General features: G+C 47.5%; 1 protein-coding gene across 2 annotated transcripts in view; it reads right to left on the bottom strand.

Moving 5' to 3' along the window:
- PITRM1 (pitrilysin metallopeptidase 1) overlaps nucleotides 1-8,072 on the bottom strand; it is a 31,341-nt gene extending 23,269 nt beyond the window's left edge. The window contains exons 1-7 of one of the 2 annotated variants that reach the window (XR_013993802.1): nucleotides 7,942-8,051; nucleotides 5,682-5,784; nucleotides 3,857-3,963; nucleotides 3,433-3,584; nucleotides 2,739-2,853; nucleotides 2,564-2,660; nucleotides 1,337-1,497 (exon numbers count right to left, since the gene is read on the bottom strand). Coding sequence is in view for 1 of the 2 variants with exons in the window: in XM_081056423.1 (XP_080912549.1) it covers nucleotides 1,337-1,497; nucleotides 2,564-2,660; nucleotides 2,739-2,853; nucleotides 3,433-3,584; nucleotides 3,857-3,963; nucleotides 5,682-5,784; nucleotides 7,942-7,994 (788 nt within the window). In the remaining variant the exon portion in view is untranslated. Of the gene's footprint in view, nucleotides 1-1,336; nucleotides 1,498-2,563; nucleotides 2,661-2,738; nucleotides 2,854-3,432; nucleotides 3,585-3,856; nucleotides 3,964-5,681; nucleotides 5,785-7,941 lie in introns of both variants that reach the window. The other variant, XM_081056423.1, reaches the window with a different exon arrangement.
- Between the last annotated feature and the right edge of the window lie 15,379 nt (nucleotides 8,073-23,451).

Below are 23,451 nucleotides of genomic sequence, written 5' to 3' on the forward strand. Positions count from 1 at the left end.
ATAAAACTAAGTAAGGCTAAAAAAAGTCTCTGTCGTCAATGCAGGAATGGCTGCCACCATGTCCCCCAGAAGCTGGACAGCGATGGGAAAGCAGCAGGCCGCCTTTCCCACCAGAACCGCATCTCAGGGGAACCCACAGCCCGCGGACAGAGAGCGCCCTCAGACGTTACAGAATTCTGTGGAAACTGTGCTAAGTCTACTAACGGGCTGCTCAGATGGCATCATCAGTGATTACAAGATCGGGACAGGCAGACGAGGGGCTCCACAAGGGCTCACAGTGTGCTGGCTCGGAGCCTGGGTCCGCGAGGGAGGCCACCGTCACCGTAGGAACCTGCAGACCAGCTGCAGCAGCCCCAGTGTGGACGCAGCTCCGAGACGTTTGATGGGATACTGCAGGCGTGCAGTGCAGGCAGCACCTATGCAGGAGAACTGGGTCTTCGCAGCCAAGTCCAGCTCTCAGGAAACACAGGACATGCCCACCAAGGCCACAAAGGGGCAATCTGATGCCCCAGAAGGTGAGAGCTCAGGGGCAGCCCACCTACTTTCTTCAATTTCAATGAAAACAAGGGATTGGGGGGGATACTGTCCTACAGGAAAGGAACTTAAGAGACACACTGACAAAATGTGATTTTTGGGCCTCATTTGGGTCAAACATTTTGGGGACAACTAGAAAGTCTTAATTTAGGATAAGTGATAAATGGTTTTAATCAACTTTTTTTTAATTTCCTTAAGTGTGAAAATGTTCTTATCTTATGTAAGAAAATACCCTTACGTTGCATGACTACAAGTAGAAGTGTTGGGGTACCGCACTACACCTGTCGGCAAAGTAGAGACCCGCATACTCAGTGCACGGGCACCACTCTTCTGGGGTCTACACTTTTCTGTATATTTGAAGTTTCATGATTAAAATTTACATTTTTTATACTTAACTCAATCTGGCAAATCTGACTTTACATTAGTACTTAATTTACTTATAAACACACGTATTAGCGTTTCATCATAGTGATCTCTGAAACAGGCAATTTACCAAAAAGTATCCGGCGTCACGACCTGCAGCCCCACTGCGAAGGACCGAGGCCACAGAGCGTTACAGGCACCCAGGCCGCCTGCCCCCGTGGGTGGGGCCCTCCTCCAGGAGGTGCTAGCACCACCACGCTGGCTGCACGAGTGGTGGCTACACACTGAGACTGAGCATCGAGTCAATGAGACAGGCAACCTATGAAGAATCCTGTCTAAATTCATTTGGTTGTCAAATGGCGGAAGCGTACAGTATAAAAAGTGCCAACAAGTCACCTCCTAATCAAACTACCATCAGACTTTAAAAACGAAACCCCACCTGGCATTGCTGGGGTGATAATGTGTCGCATGGAAGTGTCTGAGCTGCTTCCACGTGAGGTCTGGGATACACAAGGGGTCCCCACCGGAGACCACGGCGTATGTGTGGTCAGGAAGCAGAAGATTCTGAAGGTGCTGTGAGAACACCCTCTCGTTGTCTGCCTTCAAATGAAAAGAGACACGTAACGTGACACACACCCTGCGCAGCACAGTAGGTTAACCCGCGGGAGCTCACCCTGGGACACCCTGCAAGTAAAACCGTAGCAAACGTACACCAGGACGTCCATGCAGACATTGTGTGAGCAGCATTCCATTCATTCAGGACCTGCATGCGGGACGCAGGGCCTGGCTGCTGGAAAAGGCCACCCCTGCACTGGGTGACACCACCCACAGGCAAGGGCCACGGGAAGGATGCTGCAGGCAGGTCCCAAGGGCATCCAGAGGGAAGGCTGTCACCCTAACTCAAGTTTCAAGAAGATGCTTGGGGGGAATGCTGCCCAAACTGAGTCCTAAAGTCTAAAGGAAAGAAGTAGCCTCCAGGGGCAGAAGGCAGCCGGCAAGGGAGCAGCCCCACATGGCAGGGGCTGGGGGAACACGGCCAGGACAGCAGCTCTCAGATCCCTCGTTCTCCAATACATTGAGGTCCCTGAGGAGCTTTGGATGATGTGAGTTTCCGGATCATACAGGGCTGTGTGTGTATAATTTTCTTCTATTAGGAATTAAAACTGAAACACTCTCAAAGTACTTACTTGTACCCATTAACCTAACCCATTATTACAGGTTACTACTTTTCGTAAATCTTTCTAACATCTGGCTTCACACAGGGCAGCTGGCTTCTTTACCAGCTTCTGTGCTGACAAGTGGAGACCTCACACGCCACATGACAGCCTAGGGGACTCTGTGGTGTGCTCGACGGGAACGAGGGTGGAAGATGTAGTAGTTGTGTCATGAAAACAGTTCCTCTCTTGCAGACCTGCAGGTCATCTATGGGGTCCCCAGGCCAGTTACAACTGTTGGTCTACAATGGGTCTAAGATGAGGGGAGCCTGGCCCTGCTACGGTCCTGCGTTTTCTGCTTACAGCACTGTCCCCCAGCTCAGCTCATGTAGTAAATTCCGTATGACGAGAATATTAAATGACATAACCAAATGATCTTCTAAACCTACTTATATTTCAATAGTTTACAGAGAAAGATAATTTTCACACAACATAAAAAGGAAAACACTCACAAACGCTCCCTTCATCTCATTGAAGACGACCCCTTTGAAGGTCAAGGCTGTCTGAGGGTCACGAGGATTCTCGTGTTCCAGTCGCCATCCTTCCTGCCTAAAAAAGAACAAATAATTACACGGCAACAGTGCCTCTAATACCACAGTGTGCATCAATCAACTACTCAGTACGTACCAAAAATCAAGTTCCCGCAAGCACGGAAAAAAGGTTGCATCCAAATACACAGACAGGAGGTTCTGGAAGTCCTTGGGGTTTTGTGTGGAAAACGGGTACAGAGTATAATCACTAGCTGGGTGCAAAAGAAAGGAAGATTTTAAAACACCAGATTCCTGCAGGAACAGTCCTGTCAAGTCTCGTCTCACCCTCACCCTGAGTCCTAGTGTCACAGTAAATCCTAATGTCAGGGGCACAGAGGCTGCACTCCTCCCAGCCCGGGGTTCAGAGGAATGGGCCTGGCACCAGAGACCTCTCAGGCCGACAAGGACAGCTGTGTGCCAGCGTGTCTCCGTAACTGCTCCTGAGCTGCTCTCAACAGCACTATGCACTGACCATCAGACTATTCATTCTCCTGTTTCCTAGAATTAAAATGCAAACGCCACCTCCGTCAACACCAGCAGTGCTGCAGAGGCCCAACCTTACAGCACTATTCCCCAGAGACCTTCTCCAGAAAACCCTCAGATGCCCTTTTCCCAAAAGCCCAGTTTTTACAACCCAATCAGTGTGGCATGCCCAAAGGCCCACCGTGCTAACGTCTGCCCTGCAGACCTGCGAAGGGCAAGTTCATTCTCGCCCACAGGGTGCCAACCGCGTACCCTACCTACCTTAGAGACAGACCCCACCGCAGTTCCGGCCCAGACGTGGGTCTTACCTGTGAAGGCGTTCATAAAGGTGGACAGCGACCGGTTCAGCATCTTGAAGAAGGGATCCCTGCACGGGTACTTCTGTGAGCCACACAGGACCGTGTGCTCGAGAACATGGGGAACCCCAGTGCTGTCCATGGGGGTGGTGCGGAACTGCACGCTACGGCCAGAGATACAGGACAGGTGCGTTAGGCTCACGCCACGGCTCCCAAAGAGCCGATCACCAGAATTCTTCGTTTTACTCTCACCCCCTTTCCCAGAAATGTCTGCTGACTGCAATGCGCAAAATCGTGTACGGCTTTCACCTTTAACTGCGCGCAGCCAATGTAAATGCACCTAATCTGTTCCTCCTTTTCAGGGTGCTGTCAGCCCTGTCACCTTAAGCTGCGGGGAATGCTCTCTGGAGGAACGGTTCTCAGGGCGCCCACACACCTGAACAGGTTATTCGTGTCGTCTCGGGCCAGGTGTAAGTGCCTCGCTCCCGTGCCGTCATGGCTGAGCTTCACGGCAGTCAGGAGCAGTTCAGGGACAGACGTTACCTGAAGCAACAAGAGCAGGAGCAGCTACTCAGATGCAAAGGCATTCAGAACGACTGCGTTAGGTCATCCGCCTTAAACTCAGACCACGCCGGGACGTGGGTGCCCCTCCTCCAAACCCGAAGCGCACGGACGAGGACAGTAAGAGCGAGGCTGATGACAGCACACACCGCTCCGTTCCAGAGAGTGTACTTTTTGCCAGATGTTTTCCAAACATTTCCCGCCCGTTGCAGGTGGAGTCAGAACCCTTCTGTTACACCAGCCTTCCCAAGGCACGAGAGCTCTCACTGGAATGTCAGAACGCTCCCGGGAGGTGAATGCTGCAATGGGCCTCAGCCTAGGGCAGCGGCTCAGGGACCCCACGTGGCCTCGTCTAGTTCATGGGGCTCCCACCAGTTACTAGTTCCCAGGAGGGGACAATAAAAAAGAAGGCACCCTCCCCGAGGGCAGTCGTCTCTTTCTGTGTCAGCCCTGACGTAGACCTCCAGTCCTTGGCACTGAAGGGACAGCGCTACGTCCACCTGTGCCGGGGCCCCTCTCCTTCAATCACAACACATGTCACTGGGACAAGCACACCGCCACCACCCCACTTTTCAGAGGCCGTGAAAGTAACCCGTCTGCGCTGACTGGTGGGGCAGAGCTTAGGGCTGGGTGTCCTGACCCGGCGCTGTGGGCCCAACGTGGCCCACCACTGCTGTGCAATTTACAGCTATGAAGTGACCGATCTTTCAGAGCTTACTGTGCTTTGTGAGAGATCGCAGAAGACACAGTGCGATCTCTGCCTCCTAACAGCTTTCACGGGAACGATTTCTCAAACAAGGACAGTCGTGGTTTTTCATTAAATCAGTTTCTATACAACTTGAATAATATAAGATGGACATTAGCAGAACCTATCACAGTAACCATTTCACACAGGAGGTGAATCAAACCGGCATTCTGTACGCCTTAAACTCAGACAGTATGCATGTCAGCTATTTCTCACTACAACTGGAAACAAACTTTGAAACTACAGGACAGCACCCCACCCCGAGTAAGGCCCTCCTTACTGTAACTGTCCTGGAGACGGCAACCCCTCTGCACGGTCTGCTGGGACCTGAGTGGCACCTGTCAGGACTCAGCACCAGGACCCTGCCTCGAGCCATCCCCCACGGGCCCTGCCCCTTCCCTCTGAACTCAAAGGCCCCTGTCCAGTCCAGGAACCCGCCCTACCACACTACCCAGCGCCACCCTGTCCTCCTGTCTCCCTGCTGCTGGCTGCACTCCCACCATGACCAGCACCCGCACCACGATTCCTGTATTACAGACACTTGGTCCTCTGGCCAGTGAGCGGCTTGCCTGCCTGTTAGCGCGTCAAGCCCAGCAGGATGTTGCCAGTGAGCCAATGGGAAGTACATATGTGTCAACTGTCATAGTAAAGACAAAACCAACGTGAAAGTTTAAGCAAAACAAGAGCCAAATGAAATCTATTTTAACATCAACTTAAGTAAGTACAGGAGTGCAACCTCTATTCCATAACCCGGAAACGCAAACGGGAGCAAATTCGTTTCACAGCAAAACCTGACCCGAGTGGATGTGCGATGTTCAGTCTGATGTGGGGTGACCAGATGTGTAGAGGCAGAAACATCAGTTTGATTCGCTCTCTAAAATCTGAAGGGGTTCAGGGAAAGGACTGGGAACGTGTATGTAGGAAGTCCTTTCCCCTGTACACGTGGCGGGCGTACCTGGTTTACTGTGAATCCGTGGATCTTCTCCCCCACTTCGTACTGCAGCGCCCTCTCACAGGCTGTGGTGCTGCTCCACCTCCAGGCTCTGAGGGCAGCACGGCTACGTTTACAGAAAGTAATCAGTTAGACGGTTTGCAGGAAAATGGCCTCACATTCCACAACGTAAAAAAAAAAAAAACATCACCATGTGACCAATATAATGCCAAGAAAAATTAAACCTCGCATCTTCCAAACACATTTCCAGAAAACTAATTTCTGGTACACTTCTTTCAACTTTAACCATCTTTTATCTCAACTCAGCTAAAGCTTCATAACATCAACTAATATTAGACGCCAAAAACCTTTCATTTGTAAATAACTACAACAAAATTACGACACCAATTTCCCTTAACTGCATGAAAAACAACTCCCACGTCCACGCGGTTTCTTCCATTACAGCAGCTCAATAAACTTGACCTACAATGAAGTCCTGTCTCACACCCAGCAAACTGGTGACAATTAAGCACTACGAGGAACTCAGGCTGTGACAGTGACCCTGACCCTCGCACGGCATTAGGCAGGACTTAGATAGCGCTTCAGTCACCCAGATGTGCAGGTAACCCTGCTTTTCAAATGTCTGCTTTCCGCCAGTTCATTTTCAGACCTGTGTTAGTACCTGTTTCACTCTACTGAAAGACATACCACGGGGATTTTTGCTTTTACAAAAAAGGGTTAAAAGTGTAAACACTGCTCAGCGTTTGTTCTGCAGGAGCCACTACAGCTGCAAGGGAGAGGGGCCAGCAGGGAGCGGGGCCAGCCCAGCTCCTGCCCAGGAGCCACACTCAGCACCAAGCCCCCAAGCTGAGCTGTCTGCAAGCGGCCGCGCGGCGTCTCAGCTTGTTTTGTGCGTTCCCGCTTTTATTCTACATGAACGCATTTCAGATTTTATGCATTACTTGTTATGATTTGGTAGGTTACTTTGAGGATTGGGAACACTCACACACTTTTCCATATGAAGTAATGGTAAGTGTTTGTTCACCTTAGGCCGTTTCAGCTTAGGAAGGTTTGCAGAAGGGCTCCACTGTGGGCTGTGGGGAAGGCTGCAGAGCAGCTTGCACAAGTGTGGGCACCGCTGCTAAGGCCCCCAGCTCCACCAAGCCCGACGTGGCCAGCAGAGAAGGGGTGAACCGCGCACTGTTCAATCAACGGGCACAGCCATAAGAATGGACCACAGCTACACGTGACAAAGATGGGGGTCACAAACGCTGAACCAGGAACCAACGGACAAAAGGACAGGCACGGGGTTACTGTAAACAGGTCCTGCTCAGACAGCTAACACTGTGTTGCAGGAATATGTACGGATGGTAAGAGCACAAAGAAAAGCAAGGAGGCAATGTCTGTAAACCAGGGGAGAGGAAGTCTAAGCGGGGTGGAGAATTATGCCCGGTCAGGGGTAACCTTAAACTGAGTAGCAGGGACACAACTTACTTTTAAATAACATTTCCCCCAACGGTGTTGTCTGTTTTATAGGGTTTCTGCATTAGTATTTCTCACGAACACAGTTCTCTTAAGGAAGCGGAGTACGGACACACCCCAAGCGGGGCCGCACCGACGGACATTACTATCGTCGGTGAATTCGCGGACGGCGGGGATTTCACGCGGCGTCCCGAAGCCCGTTAGGAAAAGCGGCCGCTCCCTCCGCAGCCCACGCTCCCGGGGGCGTCGCGCCCCACGCGCCCCGCCCCGCGCCGGGCAAGGCCCGCCAGCCCGCACGGCCCCGCAGCGGCCGCTCCGCGGGCCCCACTCGGGCGCGCACCGGCCAGGGCGGGAACCAGGGGACCGTTTCCGTAAGCAGTTGGCAGGTTTCCCCCCAGCACAGCGGCTCCACCCGGAATGGAAGCACGCCGCGTGCAGCCTGCGGCCTCCCACGGACCCCGGCCCCAACGAGGGGGCGCGCGTGCTGGGGCCCACGGGCGACCCGCGCCTGCCCGGCCCCACGCGCCGAAGGCCGCGGCAGTGGCCCCGCTCCCGCCACGCCCGCCCCTGCACGCGCGGCCGCGCAGCCGGGCCGGCGAGCTCCGCAAGGCCACGAGGCCCCCGCGGGGCGCGGGGCGCGGGGCGCGGGGCGCGGGGCGCGGGGCGCGGGGCGCGGGGCGCGGGGCGCGGGGCGCGGGGCCCAGGCTGTGGCGCGGCGCCCCCGGGACGGAGCCCCGAGCCTCCCGTCGCCTCGCCGCCGCCCCCTTCCCCTCCTTCCCTCCACCCGCTGTCCCTGTCTCACCGACCGCCCAGCCTCCGGAGCACGCCGGGGAGGCGCCTCGCGCACCGCCACATGCTGTGCGACCAGCCCAGGGACGGCGGCGCAACCGCGTTTATGCCGACGCACTGCGCGGGGGCGACACTCCCCTGCCGCTATCCCATTGGTCCGTGCGCACGACGACGTCCTCTCCAATAGGCTGGCGAGGGAAAGGGCGGGCTCCCGCTGCGGGGGGCGGGACTCCAGGGCCGAGTGGGGCAGCGGCGCACGGGGTAGGCGGGGCATCGAGGGGCGTGCGCTGGGAGGGGCGGGGACGGGAGCGGAGCCCCGGGGGGACGGCGCGCGGGACGCACACCGCGAGGGGCGGGGCTGCGCTGGGAGGGCGGGCCTGTGCCGAGGAGACACAGGACCACGTGGGCAGCAGAGGAGAGGGCTCAGCCCATGCGGGGCGGCCTGTGAAGATACGAGGTGGGGCTACGCAGATGAGCGGTGGGCTCAGGCTGGGCCGGGTCAACGGCGTGGTCCTCTGGCCAGCTGCGCGTGTCAACCCCTGGATGGAGGTTGTGTGCTGCATCTCTGAACGCTCACGCTTCCATCTGTAGGTGTTGGCGGTGAATTCCGAGTAAAGGGCGTCAGCTTGGGGACCCCGGCAGGTGCCTTAGCCCTGCTGGGTGGCTTCCGGAGGACTCCGAGGACTACACCACGTGATTTCCCGGGTGACGCCCTTTCCCAGAGGTCCCGCTCCGGGTCCCTAACAAACCGCAAGACGGCTCAAAGCGCAGCACGTGTGGGATCAACCACTGCCCTCCCCACCTGCTCTTCGTGTCTGGGAAGACCACACATGTGATTGCTAAGGTGTCCAGAGTTCCACCTGCCCTTCTTAAGCAGGGCAGATCACGAGGGCCCGCCCGGAGCTGTGGGTTGGGAGGATCATATGGGATTAACCACCCATGGGCATTGCGTGAGCGGGGCTTGGAAGACGCAGCACCCACGTCTGACCGGGGTTCTCAGAGCTTTCACCTCCTCCTCCGCCTGCCTCATTCCCAATCGTCCACGAACGCAAACAGACTCAAATCTTCCTGCCCCTTCTTCAGGCTCTAAAGAAAAAGAAGGTTCAGTGGCCAGGTGTGATGGTCCTGAACAGAGAAACGGTTTGGCAGCAATGCAGAGGGTAATACCATGAGGGAAAGAGACCAAAAGACTACAGAAGACTCTCCACAGTGCAGCAGATTCTGCAGTTAACCAAGTACCCCTTTATTCAGACGACAGCCCCAGTGACCCAGAACAAACAATGGTGATGATGAGAAGCTCTTCGTACAAACACACTCTGCAAACATACCTTTCTTCTAGTGAGAATTTCGGTGACAAAGCTCCTGAGTCACCCCCACAGCTCTGTCATCTTGGGGGGAGACAGCTGGGTGTTATTAACCCTACTGTAATTGTGCCGGAAACGGAGGCAGTGGGAGGTTCCAGTGTTTTGATGTTTATGAAGGATAAATGCTATATAAATCTGGTAACTGCCACTTACTTGTGTGTTCCCACAGGAAACAACATCATTGATGGATGGCCTACACACACATACAAAATAAGAATGTATAATTAAATATTTTGAGCAGCACCTAACATAATTTTACCACTCCTGTGTAATGTTGATTTATATTAACACAAATCATTGCGATATGAAATTAAAAATTAAAAATTGTCAATGCAATAATATCCTGTGTTACAAAACAACCGATGTTATAAAGAAACTCATTGCCTTAGGAAGGCCAGCAAGTGAGTCCTGATCAGAATAGATGGTAACTGGGTCTTAGAAAGGCAGTCAAGTGAAGACTGGAGCACGATGGGTTGAATTGTGTTCCCCAAGAAGCTATTTTGGAGTCCTAACCCCCAGGACCTCTGAATGTGACCTTTTTGGAAATAGGGTCTTTATAGAGGTGATGAAGGTAAGATAAGGTCATTAGGAAGCTCTCTGATCCAATATGACTGCTGTCTTTATCAGAAGGGATATTTGGACGTGCGTAGTGCCACACACAGGTGAAGATGAAGGCAAAGACGGGCTGACGCTGCTACGTGCCAAAGTACACCACAGTTTTCCGCCCGGAGCCTCAGCACAGACCAATCTGCCAACAGCTCGAGCTCGGACTTCTGGTCTCTGCAGCTATAGGACAGTGAATTCTACTGTTCTAGGCTACCTGCTTTGTGGTACTTATTTATATACAAAGATGTGAAATTTTTATACAAATTTTAAATGCATGTGCTCTTTCACCAGAAATGTGTGGACAAAAAAGGGGCCACATACTCAACCCGACAAGCTCAGCAGAGGTCAGCCTGGTGGGCCCCACAAACTCAGAGACCAAATAGTAACCACATGGGATGGTCGGAACAAAAAAATTCTTAACTGAAAGCTGGTCACAGCAGGCAGTCACATCCTGGACCTGTGGCTTCTTTGACCAAGTTCTTTACCTGAAGTGGGCCTCTCTATTGTCTTTTTGCATCTAAGATAACATGCCCTTGGAATGTCAGAGTAATCCCTTTGTAGGACTCCTCAGGGCACAACCAACGGAACCCCTCATTGTTATCTTGTTCCCTGCATACCATCTCTGTGCTGTAATGTTAATTACTCACTATCTCATATCCACCCGTGTAAAAGAACTATGTGTGTCTCCATTTTATTTTTTTATCCTACCCCAGAGATTCTCCCTGTACTTTGCTTTCTCCTGCTCTCTTAATGTACCAGCAATGGATTTCACATGACCCCGCTTATACCTCCTTCTTTGATTCTAATGTATAAAATACGCTGCAAAACTGCCATTCTCCGGAGCATTTTATCAATCTCCTGAGATTTTGCCATTTTGGACAAAGGAGAAGGGGGCAAGAACCCGGGATTTCAAAGTGAGACATGGCAAACAATTCCTGCTAAGCCACCCAGAAACAATGGGACACTGGCAATCCAGGAGCTGACCCCTGTGTGGGACCTTCCTGCTCACCATACCCAATTCAAAAGGCTAAAGCAGGTCCTTCCATCTGAATCTCTTAGGCAGGAAGGGGGAGGGGCAAAGCCTCCTTCTGAGTCTTTTGTTTCTTAATAACCAGCTTAAAATCAGATCTTAAAAGGAACATTCTGGGATGGTGAAATATTGGTCTATATACTGGGTGCCAAAAAAAATGTATACACATGACTTGTATTCATCTTTTGTTATCAGTATATATTGAGTATTACAATTTTAATACAGTTTTTTTCCTTTCTTAAAATGTTTCATTTTTTTGGTCTCTCTCTCTCTCTCTCTCTCTCTCTCTCTCTCTCTCTCTCTATATATATATATATATATATATATATATATATATGAACAAAAAAAATAAAAATAAAGCCAGCTGGAAGCTAAAGTGCTCACTTGAAGGGCAAAAACATACTCCCATATGAGTGGAATGAGTCAAAAGGAGATTTTAATTATGAACCTAACATAACACTTTAATGCAAGATATTTAGGAAGACCAAAATAAATAGCAAGACATTCTATGTTCATATATAGGAAACCCTGGATGGTAAAGATGTCATTTCTCACCAAAAAAATGCACTGCAATTCTAATAAAGATCTGAACAGATTCCCATGTTTCCCCGAAAATAAGACCTAGCTGGACCATCAGCTCTAATGCATCTTTTGGAGCAAAAATTAATATAAGACCAGGTCTTATTTTACTATAATATAAAAGGGGTATAATATAATATAATATAATATAATATAATATAATATAATATAATATAATACAATGCCGGGTCTTATACTAATTTTTGCTCCACAAGACGCATCAGCGCTGACGGTCCGGCTAGGCCTGATTTTCGGCGAAGCACGGCAGGCTCACAAAGTGATCCCACAATACAGCTGAAGAAGAAAAGAGTCAAGAACAGGCAAAACAATTTTGAAGAAGGGCAGTGTGGGAAACATTTTAGCATAAATTAAGACAAATCATATTATTAAGGACTTTCAGACTTCTTAAGTCTTAAAACTACAGCAAATAAGACAGTGTGTACTACCCAGAGAGAGAGAGAGAAGCAGAGAGGCTGAAGGAATATAGAGCAAGCCGGGAATAGAAACCTAGAAGTAGGTCACTGGAGGACAGATACAATAAATCTTGTCATTTCTAGGGGAAAATAATTGAATCGCTACTTCAAACGGCTACGTAATTCGGCACCTACCCCAAGGCCTATATTTCTTTCTAAGGGCCTGAAAGTTTTACTTTCCTCACTTGTGCTTTTAATACACATGGTTGGAATTTTGTTTCTGCTTCCTGTAATAGAAAAACCCTCAGGATTAAAATGACCTCAGAATCAGTCGCTAGGTTGCACCCCCGACTTATGGTGCAGTTTTAGGGTTGGAGTTGAGGAAGAGAAAGGACTTGCATCCACACATTCGCTGATGCCTAAAATACTCTAGCAGGAGACAGAACTGTCTGAGCAAAATACTTGAATTGCAAATATCCATTTTCTTAAATTCACATTGAAAGCAAATGACTTATATTAAATAACGGTGTAAGGAAAATCATTGACAGGGAAAGGAGATAAGTACCAGGGATAAAATGAAGAGAGAAAAATAAAACTTGGAAACTTCCAGAGACATTTGCTTCAAATATGTCTTTTCCAAGGCTAGCCACTTCTCAAATTTTGTGTGGTTCAGACTTTTTAACAGTAATCCAAATGCTACTTTTTCCTTGTGAATGAGTTGGTAGCTGGTGTAACTAATCCACAGTCACACAGTTGGTTACAACACAGACCTATTGTGTTTGACCTTGTATCTGCTCTGTGGCCAGGAATTACATGATCTACGTGACAAATTATTTTATAGCACTTGTAACACTTTATAATACTTTTGTCATTGGTTTCCAGGGTGGGAGCGCCATGTGCTCAGAACCACTCTTTGGTTGGGTAAATAAGTGCTGAGATCCCAGGACTACCTACATTTTTTGCCGCTGCTGAGTTTTGGATAAAAGGTTAGAGATGAGCTCTTCAGGCAGAGATGAAGGATGTGGTCCTGATGTTCAACAAACCAGTAGTCTAGCATAGATTACAGGAAAGTAAAAGGGAAGTTACTGGGCCATGTAAGGCGATGTGCTCAGCGCGGGCAAAGGCAGATTCCATCACAAAATGATGGGTGGGATGAGCGGTCCTGGAGCAGGAGACAATGAGACTTCCCAGATGGTGAGTTAGTAAGTGTCTGCTGTGTCTGTGTTCGTTTCTTGTTGATGCTATAACAAATCGCCACACATTTTGTGGCTTAAAACAACACAGTTGCTTGTCTTACAGTTCTGGAGGTCAGAACTCTGACAGGAGTCTCACTGGCCTGGGATGTGCTTCCCCAGAAAGCTCTAAGAAGAATTCGTTTTCTTGCCTTTTCCTGCTTCGAGAGGCCACACACGCACGTTCCTCGGCTCCTGGCCCTTCCTCCATCTTTTTTTCATTCTCCATTCAGTCTTTCTCCTGCTTCTCTACTGAATGACCCTGGTGCTTACAAAGGCCCACCCAGGGAGTCCAAAATAATCTCTTCATTTCAAGGACATCTGATAGGCAAGCTTAATTCCATCTGCTACCTTAACATTTTTGCTGCGTTGTCTAGCTCGTCTATAGTCGAATAATGTTTCCATGCCGCTGACTACAGCGTTCAACTTTACCACACAAGCTCAGTGTTCCAGAAAGGAAGTTTAGGAAAGCAGATGTACGTTTTTCTATATTTTTGTATTTTTCAAGAATGAATAACAATAGGAACATTTTATACTTTAAAGTAATCATTTATTTTAATAAAATGTAGCCTTAACTGTATTTACTTAAAAATATAAATACTGTAACGATTTTCTGTGGATTTTTGACACATTTTGGAGAACAAACTTGAAATCAGTTAACGCAGTGAAAAGATTACTTCCTCCTTGCTTTGTATTGTCATTTACAAAGTCACATGTTTCAGGGATTAATTAAGACATGAACATATCTGGGGGTTACTATGCTGTCAACCACAGTGTTAAAGTAAATCTCCTTCCTGTATTATGACATGCCACACAGGTCTTTAAAAGTAAGATATTTACTTTATTAAAATTAATGTCTCATTTTTCTGTTGTTGATATTATAGCATAAAACTGTCAGATTTATATTCCTAAAAAGAGGTAGCCTATTGTTATGCATATATATTATATATATCATTATATATGTTATATATAATGACATATATGTATTTTTCCCTGAGCTTCATTTACTGGTCAGAATCATTATTTCACAGAATAATTGAGAAGTTTTATTGCCAATTGTTTGTCTTTTCAGCATAACATTCTATAATATTCTAGTTTATGTATATGAAGGAAGAATTTTAACATGCCAGAAACAGAAGGAAATAAAAATTAATTGAATGTTCAGACATCACTTTTTGGAGCTTTGGAACAAAACAAATACCTGTCAATTAGAGAAAGAATATGTGGGTACATCTCTGAGGACAGAATAAGGAAGAAATGCCCAAGATAGCATTTAGACAGCATTTAATGTGTTATTGTTTGTGGCAGTGAAATAAATATTCATTAGTGAAATGTCTTTATGGTGGAAACAAGACAGAAGCAACAGCGTATTTATTCTGCGTGAAGCTCAACGGAGGAAAACCTGTTTTGTTACTTCTCGATCCATTGTTTTTAAATTCGGAGGACATATCATTATAAAGTAGGCTCATTTCAACAACCTCTCAACATACTAATCATTAAGCTTACTCCTTTATCCATGATATTGATAGAAAATATGAAGTATTTAGCACAGTGTCTTTTATGTAGTAAGAACCAAATAAACGGTATTTTGAAAACTTTCAAGCTGATATTACCAACTGCTGTCATTATGATGACAATCGTCATTGTAACAATCTAACTTACTCCAAACAGACTTCTTATAGCCTCTACTCCTTGGAAAAGAAGTCACTTTAAAATAGGTATAAATAGAACAAAGCAGTTTCTAATTTGTTGTTTCTTCACAATTTTGATAAACGATAAAAAGTTTTCTTCTTTTGGAAAGATATAAATTTCGACTTGATATTTTAGAGGTAGTTTCAATTAACCCAAAGAAATAGATTACTACAGTCTTCTCAGGAAATTTGCTTAGCACTTTAACCTCCCTCACATAGAATCACTCTCCTTTGTAAGCTAACCATCATAGAATTCACCTCATCGGTTTTGCAGAATTTCAGGAGACAAGGTATCTGAAGTACAAACCAAGGGCCCCCCCGAATAGTTCTAGTACTAGTATTTTATTTGTTACCCCAATAAGAAGTGTGAATCTGTATCAGAGACTGTTGTATTCACCCTTCCTTCTAGTGTTTTAGCTTCCGTTCACTCCAGAGTGCCTGTGTTCAGGGCAATTTAGTTATGATGTTAACACACGCAAGGGTAGATTTAGAAAATTATCCAGATTCAATACACGGTTTCCCACTAGGAATAAATATGCAGCCCAAGGAATGCTCTCCACTGATTTCCATTAAGTGATTCACCATGCTCATGGTTGTGCCTTTATTTACTCATTTGTAGCAGATAACCCACCCATGGAATTGATGTCTCACTTAGATCTTCTTCTCCTTCCACATAAATTACATATAAACTATTAAAACACAGATTCCGTATTTTAGGAGGCATTCTCACTATTCAAATGAGACCGGGTTTCAAAAGTTTGATTTATTTTCATTCAATAAGCCTGGCCTGTGATTTAGAAACAAGCTCCTGCACCAATGACCATCCCTTCACAGGCTGGCCTCAGGTCTGTGATATGATTGGATGTCAAAGGCTCCACCCAAAGGTTGTTAATTGACAGTTATGAGCGGAGCCTAGCAGAAGCCCTCTCCTAATTATTATGTTGGAAACCACAGGGAGCTAAGCCAGCAGGAAGTGAGGAAAAGTGTGTCAGAACAGAGGACCTGAAATCTGTGAATGTGGACTGGGGCCCAGGCTCCCTCCTGGTAGGGCCTGGGAGCTGCCTTGGATTGACAATACAGTTGACATCCATACAGGCTGGCCCTCAGATGGGTTTAAAAAAATGTCTCTGAGACTCACTTTCTTTGTTCCCTCTCACACATGCTCACGGTGGACCCTCCGTCCTTGATCCAGCGCGAGTGACTCTATTCCTTGAGATCAACGTCAGCGAATTGAACCCTTTACCAGAGGGCAGTGCTGAGTCAGTCAAGTGCCAAGGAGCTTATGTCAGCCTGGTCTTGAATGAAACGTTGCAGGTTTTTCAAAATAAAGGCAATGCAAACCATGAATGCTTTCTCCTTTATTAAATCTTTGCCTGCTTTTGAGAACGAAGTGCTTAGCCTAATGTTCTGTAAAAATGTAGATGGCAGGTTTGTATTGATAGTGAGCTTGTATTACCTGGCTCCGTACATTCAATATCATTTTATTTTCCACCAGTATTTATCATGATAGATATTTTTGTTATGTTTCAATGATGACTATTTAAACATATTATGGAATAGTTGATAAGCAATAGTTTATATCAAAATTTAATATAGGCCATCTAACACCAACACGTCTGTAAGTAGAACTATTTTAACTTAATTGGGAAAAAGACTCTGTTGTTGCATCATCAATTCCATTTAGTTACCTAAAACTAAAGGGGCTCATGCAGGCCTCTGAGGTCCCTCCCTCTCTGTTCTAAGGTTCTGTTACTCTAGGAACTCGCCGAGCAGCCCTGCCTGGGCTCGGGGACAACCCCAGTGATAAACATCCACACTCTTTCCTTTGAAATCTTGAGCAGAAAGGGGTCCTGTGTCCCTCTGTGCCCCACAGTCTGTCTCGAAGCAGCTCAAACCTGGTTTAACATCAGACACAGCACAAATTCAAGAAACAAACTTGATGTAGAGACCTCCATGGCACAAATGTATTTTGCACATTTGTGTACTTCGTGTTACTTTAAAGTTCTGACAATAACAATTCTGTTCCTGATAATATCCCCTGTGTCCCTGACCTAAGAAAATGATGTGCTTGTTTTACTTTTCACAAAATTTTATTACATCTGTATGCTGTCCTAAAACGTAAGTTTCTCTCATTTGAGTCAATTTGAACCTTATGAAATGATATCACATGGTAGGTGAATTTGGGGACTTGTCCTTTGCGCTTACTATTACATTACTAAGACTTACACGTTTGTATTCAACGTTGTTGACTGGCAAAATCCAACCAGGAGTGGCCTTATTGGGTCAGATGAATGTGAATGAGGAACACACCTGTTAGAATCAGTGAAATATAGTAGTTGGAGACCTTTACAGTCATATATTGGAAATTTCATCCTCCCATAGTAAGCCAGAGGCAATGTTTAATTTATCACAGACACAATGAAATGACATGAAAATAGTTTCTGTATAACTATTGTGTCTGTGAATTTCCTCATTGTTTCCAGTTAGATCTTGGCTTCCCTTAAAGATGCAAAATGATGTCTACTCTTTAGTCACCTTATTTCCTCTAGATGATAAATAATTTTCCACTAAAGAGAGCTGAATTCCCAAAGCCTCTACAGTATTTTACTGTATATAATGCGCATCAACATTTTTGGCCCAAACTTTTAGGGAAAAAAATCTTTCATTTTAGTTGTTTAATCCAAAGTTTTATTTGTTTACATTTAGGCACTTGTTTTTTGTATTATAAAGGAATTTTAGCATTTATTTTTTAACATACATGGTACAAGAAATTTTATGTAACAAATAATTACAAAACACAAGAACAGATACAAGGTACGAGAAATTTTATGTACCAGTAACAAATTTACGATATTTACACATCACAGAAGGCCAAGAACTCTTCGTCATTGCAAGTTCCTCATAAATTCAACAAAACCGATTATGGTATTCCCAAGGTATTATTTTGCAAGCAGATATTGTTATTGATTTCTAGAGTTACACTTTTAACTCAGAAGTATAAATAAAAGAATTAAAAACATATAGATATGGAATTAGTACTACCAATGTATAATGCACATCCTTATTTTTCCCTCACAGATGTGGGCAAAAGAAGTGCACATTATACACTGCAAAGTACGGTAGGTTGATTTTCGGCAGCAATGTGAGCGGGTGAGCCACTAGATGGTGCCCTTCCCTGTAACTTCCTCGACGTCTTTGGCAAGGGTCTTGCTTTTTGAGTAAGTATGTCCTTTATGTGGTGTATTTATTTTTACTGAAATTGCTTTCATGACAGTTATTCAAACTTACAACCACTTCTTGCTGCTTGGCTGGCATTTAAAAAGGGTTAGTGAAACAAAGCAATTGTCCCTGTGAACAAATGAAAGTGACAGGGAGCTTGAAAACGCTGGGAACTTATGTTGGGCTTGGCTGTTTGATCCTTTCCAGTCATAAACGAACTCGTAGAACCCGTGTTTGATGACGCCATACTTAGATGAATGTCTCCCCACACCCAGGGCCTGGCCAGAGCATGTCACCCCTCCTGGAACTGGTTAAGACCAACAGACGACTCGAGCCAAGTCCGCAGAAGCTCATTTTTCTGAAACTGTTTTGGCGGACTCTCAGGAAAGATACTTCAGTCTTCACTTGGGTGAAGAGGGCACATTGAGCCCCCTGGGGAAGCCCCCCTGGCGTTCCTTGCACCCCTGCAGTTAGCCGGGCCTGGGCTTCTTCTGCTCGTGGTTTTGTGCAGTTTTACCATTTGAAGCCAAATGTCTTCTTTCACAGGCACCCCCAACTCTTGCAGATACAAAGTCGCAATCCGTGTGTTGACTTTCTATTTTCTCGCTATATTTGGAACAAATGGCTTTGTTGTTGGAAACGTCAACCCTTGTCGGCCGACCTCCACGCACCTTGTGTCTTCTGGGCCCCCTGTGTGTCCTGGGGAACAGGACGGAGACAGCCACTGGTCTGGATGGCAATTTCATAGTACAGTCAGCGCAGTGGCTTGGCCGGCATCTCAGCTGTGAGTGTGTCCATCTGCAGGGTGGGGTCTGACTCAGGTGTGTCTGTGCCGTGCCCTGTCACCACCCTGACAAGTTCACATACCATGAAACGTGGAGGGAAGTCAAGACAGCTGGGAGCAGGGAGGCTGAGGACACGTTCTCTGCATGTGGAGGAGCTTGCTTTCTTCAGTCTCATGTCCTTATCTCATTAACCCTGCAATTTTGTCATCTGACTGGCACCTGAAAGCCACCATCTGCATTCTGACTTCTCGGTGACGGCCAAGGGGCCTCAAAATAACTTTAGAAGTAGCTCAAATCATGCCAAGTGCCCACCACAGGGCTTTTTGCTTGCTGTCACCCTTGCCCAGAACAATCTTCCCCAGACAACCACGCCTTTACTGACCTGCAATGCCACCCTAACCAACCTGGACATAGCCCCACCCTATGCCGTGTCCCCATTCTCTGTTTTTCTTGTTTGTTTCATCTGGGTTTCACCAAGAAAGTGAAGTGTGGGAGAAAGGAGAACCAGAGGTCAGGAGCACAGTGGCTTGCTTTCATCCCAGACCTCATGGCGACGCCCCTGCCTGTGGTCCCGAGCCCAGGAGCTCTGACCATGGCTTGCAGCCCAGGCCTCCGACAGGTGTTTCAGGGCCTTCCTGCAAAGGGACACGAGGTGGCAGCAGAGGCCCAGGTAGTGGGCTGTCGGCCATGATGACTGCAGGGACCTGCTGGGAACATCTCAGGTGGGACATCTGTTGTCCCACAAGAGCAGCTTGTGCTGGGTCCTCCTTCAGGATGAAGGTTATCTGCCATTAATCCTGCATGCAGCAGCTGGAGGGGACATGCCCACAGTCTCCCCTGGAACCTTCCCCAAAGCCAGGTGATTTAAGAGGCATTTGCCTGCTTGGGGATTTCTTGGAGTTGAGTAATGATGACTCACAAGGCTTATCAGGGACGAAGGTCTGTGTCTGGTGTCACTGTTGAAAAGAAGGCACTCTTCCCCTGCCCCCGTGACTGGGGCAAACCCCAAGTCTATCAGAGCTGTGTTGTCCATTTGGTCAGGTGCTGGCAAAGGACCTCATGAAGTTGTCCCCAGTTGTCGCCTCTCCCCAACGATATTAGGTATACAGTTCCCACTGTGAGTGTGTGTGTGTGTGTGTGTGTGTGTGTGTGTGTGCGGTCAAATATTTATCTGAGAACGGGAAAATCCAGTCAATCGGATATTTGTGGGCTACTGACATTACCCAGCTTTATTTTCTTTTTAAGTATCGCTTTTCCCTGTTTATTCTTTGGTTTTTAAGGGCGCTCTAAAGGATACTGTGCTGTCTGTCACCTGGGAGAGGAATAGCCAGTTTTTCCGATGAAACGAACTTAGCTGGTGTGGGGCCAGAGCCAGGAGTGCAGTGTCCAGGCTCTCGGCCTCACGTGGAAAGGTGCTGGCTCAGGTAGTAAATGGCCATCGACTGTGATTGCATGGCCATCAGCTGTGGCTAGTTGGCCGTCAGCTGTAACCAGTGAGCCATTGGCCACTAATATAACTGCTGTGACTATGCTAGCAGCAAATGGGGGGCTAGCAAGAGCGGATTGCAGAGAGGCGGGTGCCGCCGGTGAGAATATAGTGATATGACTCCCCCATCTATGGCTCTGTGGGTGTTCCTGTTTGGCCTCACCATGACCTGCATTCTTATGTGGGGAGCGGGAGCTGAGACCCTGCCTGACACCCTGCGTGACAGCTGGTCTCTGAGAAGCACTGGCTTCTCAGTGCTCATGGGAAGCACTGAGCACAGTGCTCAGATCATGGAAATCTTTACTTTCCAGATGCTGGCTGTGTCAGTCAGCACAGGCTGCAATATCAAAATGGCCCAGCCTGGGTGGCTTAAACAACATGCATTTATTTCCCAGGGTTCTGGACGTTGGACGTCCAGGACCAGGGTCCAATGTGGTGAGCTCTGGTGAGGACCCACTTCTCGGTGCCTTCTTGCCATGTCCTCACCTCGTGGAGAAGCAGACAGAGCTCTGGGGTCTGTTTTTTTATTGTAGGGGCTCCAACCCCATCATTGGGGCCCCCCAGGGTGACCTCCCTGCCTCCCCAAGGCCCTGCTCCCAAACACCATCAAAGGGGTTCAACACGTGAATTTCAGAGGAACACACACATGCAGGCCATGGCACAGGTGAGCATGGAGGAGTCACGTCGTGGGCTGCATCGTCCCCACATTCACATGTTGAAGGCCTAACCCCCAGTGTGGCTGTATTTGGAGACGGGGCCTGTAAGGAGGAGATTAAGGTTAAATGACGTATAAGGGGGCCCTGAACCTATAGGATTGGTGTCCAATAGGATTCCTCATGAGAAGAGGAGATAGGGACACATAAGTAGACATAAGTCATTTCCTGGTGTGGATTAGCTTGCAGTCCACAGGGAGGGGGACGTGCTCTGTGAGGGGAGATGCAATGGAGGAACTGGCTGTGCCGATCATAGACATCTGTGTGAAGTGCGGGTGGAGTCCCGAGGAGGAGGTTCAGTGATACTGAGTCCTACAGTTCCAGCGGTGATGGCGGTAGCTAGCTGCTCCTTCACAGTGGTCGGTCAGTCCTATGCCCTGGGAAGAGTCACGGCGATCTTTTGCGCAGATGACCTCAGAGCAATGCCTATACAGTGTGCTGCCTTCCCCATCCCACTGCTCAAGTCCCCGGGTATCTTCCTCACTGTCCTTGTGCGGCTGTGACGTGACAAACTTCCATGCCAAGTCTCGGAAGCACAGGTGAACATACACATTGTGTTTGAGAATATTTGCCATGAAATCGAAATGCGATAATGCTTTGGTCCTCAGAGGATTCCGGGCAACAGCCCCAGTGACTCTCAATATTTGCAGATAATTGCGTGTCACTCAATGGGAGACAGAGCTGGAGGAGCCTAGGCGACACACATTCAAAGCTTTGCTCCAGCCCAGCTCTCTCTTCTCTAAGACCCCCTTTACCTGCTGGTCAGAGGTTTTTTTTTTTTTCTTCTTTCTTTTTTTTCTTGAATTCCTTCACCTCAGTAGACTCCATTTTTTGGAATGGCCACTAAAATGTTTGTGAAGTGCAAGGATAAAAGAGCTGAACAATTCCTAGATGTCTTCCTTTTCGGGAAATTTTCATTCCTCAGTGTCCCAAGTTAGGTGCAATAATGAGAATGTTTCTTTCAGTAGTAACAACGGAACATCTGGAATGGCAGTGCAAACCCTGAGAAGACATGGCCACGGGGCGATACAAAGCCCAGGCTTGCTCATACAGCGTAAAGAAGGTAAGCGGAAAATGAAAGAGGCTGTGCTTACAGGTCAGGCCAGGGCGCTGACCAAATCTCCGGGAAGTCACTGATTATCTGCCGTTTTGTCTCTGCCAATGAATGATCTTGCCTTACTCAGACAGTCCACAGAAAGAACATTAAGAAAGCAAATGCAACAAAAATATAAAATAATACCGTAAGGGAGGCCAGATGGCTCAGTTGGTTAGAGCGTGAGCTCTCAAGGCTGCAGGTTCAATTCCTGCATGGATGGTGGGCTGCGCCCCCTGCAACTAAAGATTGAAAAAGGCTGAGCTCTGGGATGGCTCAGTTGGTTGGAGAACATCCTCTCAACCACAAGGTTGCCGGTTCGACTCCCGCAAGGGATGGTGGGCTGCGCCCCCTGCAACTAGTAACGGCAACTGGACCTGGAGCTGAGCTGCGCCCTCCACATCTAAGACTGAAAGGACAACAACTTGACTTGGAAAAAAGTCCTGGAAGTACACACTGTTCCCCAATAAAGTCCTGTTCCCCTTCCCCAATTAAAAAAAAAATCTTAAAAAAAGAAAAAAAAGAAAAGGGCGACTGGACTTGGCGCTAAACTGCACCCTTCACAGCTAGATTGAAGGACGACTTGGAGCTGATGGGCTCTGGAGAAACACACTATTTCCCAATAAAAATTAAAATTAGTATTATATATATATCCTAGGGAGATGCTGAAATAGATGCAGTTTGTCGGGCTTTACTACAAACAGATGGGTTAACTGAAGCTACAGTCTTAAACACATGCAGTCTTCATCCCTGTCAGCACCCAGGTGAGAACTGTACTAGAACATTGTTTATGGCTTCTTTCTTACGCTAGAAGAACGCTTTGAAACCCCAGTTAGTGATCCAGTTTTGCCTACAACGGTCTTTTTGCCTCCCAACCTGAGGGTGTCTGAAGGGTGTAAATAGATGACCTAAAACTCTGTGGTCATGAAAATTTGGCAGCAGAAAACAGAACAAATTCTTTCAGAATCCCTGTACACTCAGACAGAACTTCCCAGCAGCTGGAAGCCCTGTGGCCACTTGCGCCGGGATGTCAACATGCTGCTACATGCAAAAATGCTGTGAGCAGTATAACACACATTCCAGCTGCCGCCACGGTCTATATTTCAGAAAGTGTGCATTCCTCACGGCTGTATTTTTTTTTTAAGTTTGTCAATTTTTATCTTTTTCTTTCTTTTTTTTTTTTTAAAGATTTTATTGGGAAAGGAGAACAGTGTGTATTTCCAGGACTTTATCAGGGAACAGTGTGTTTTTCCCAGGACCCATCAGCTCCAAGTCAATTTGTTGTCCTTCAGTCTTAGTTGTGGAGGGCGCA

The sequence above is a fragment of the Rhinolophus hipposideros genome, assembly GCF_964194185.1.
Source record: "Rhinolophus hipposideros genome assembly, chromosome: 1".
In the NCBI taxonomy this organism is placed as follows: domain Eukaryota; kingdom Metazoa; phylum Chordata; class Mammalia; order Chiroptera; family Rhinolophidae; genus Rhinolophus; species Rhinolophus hipposideros.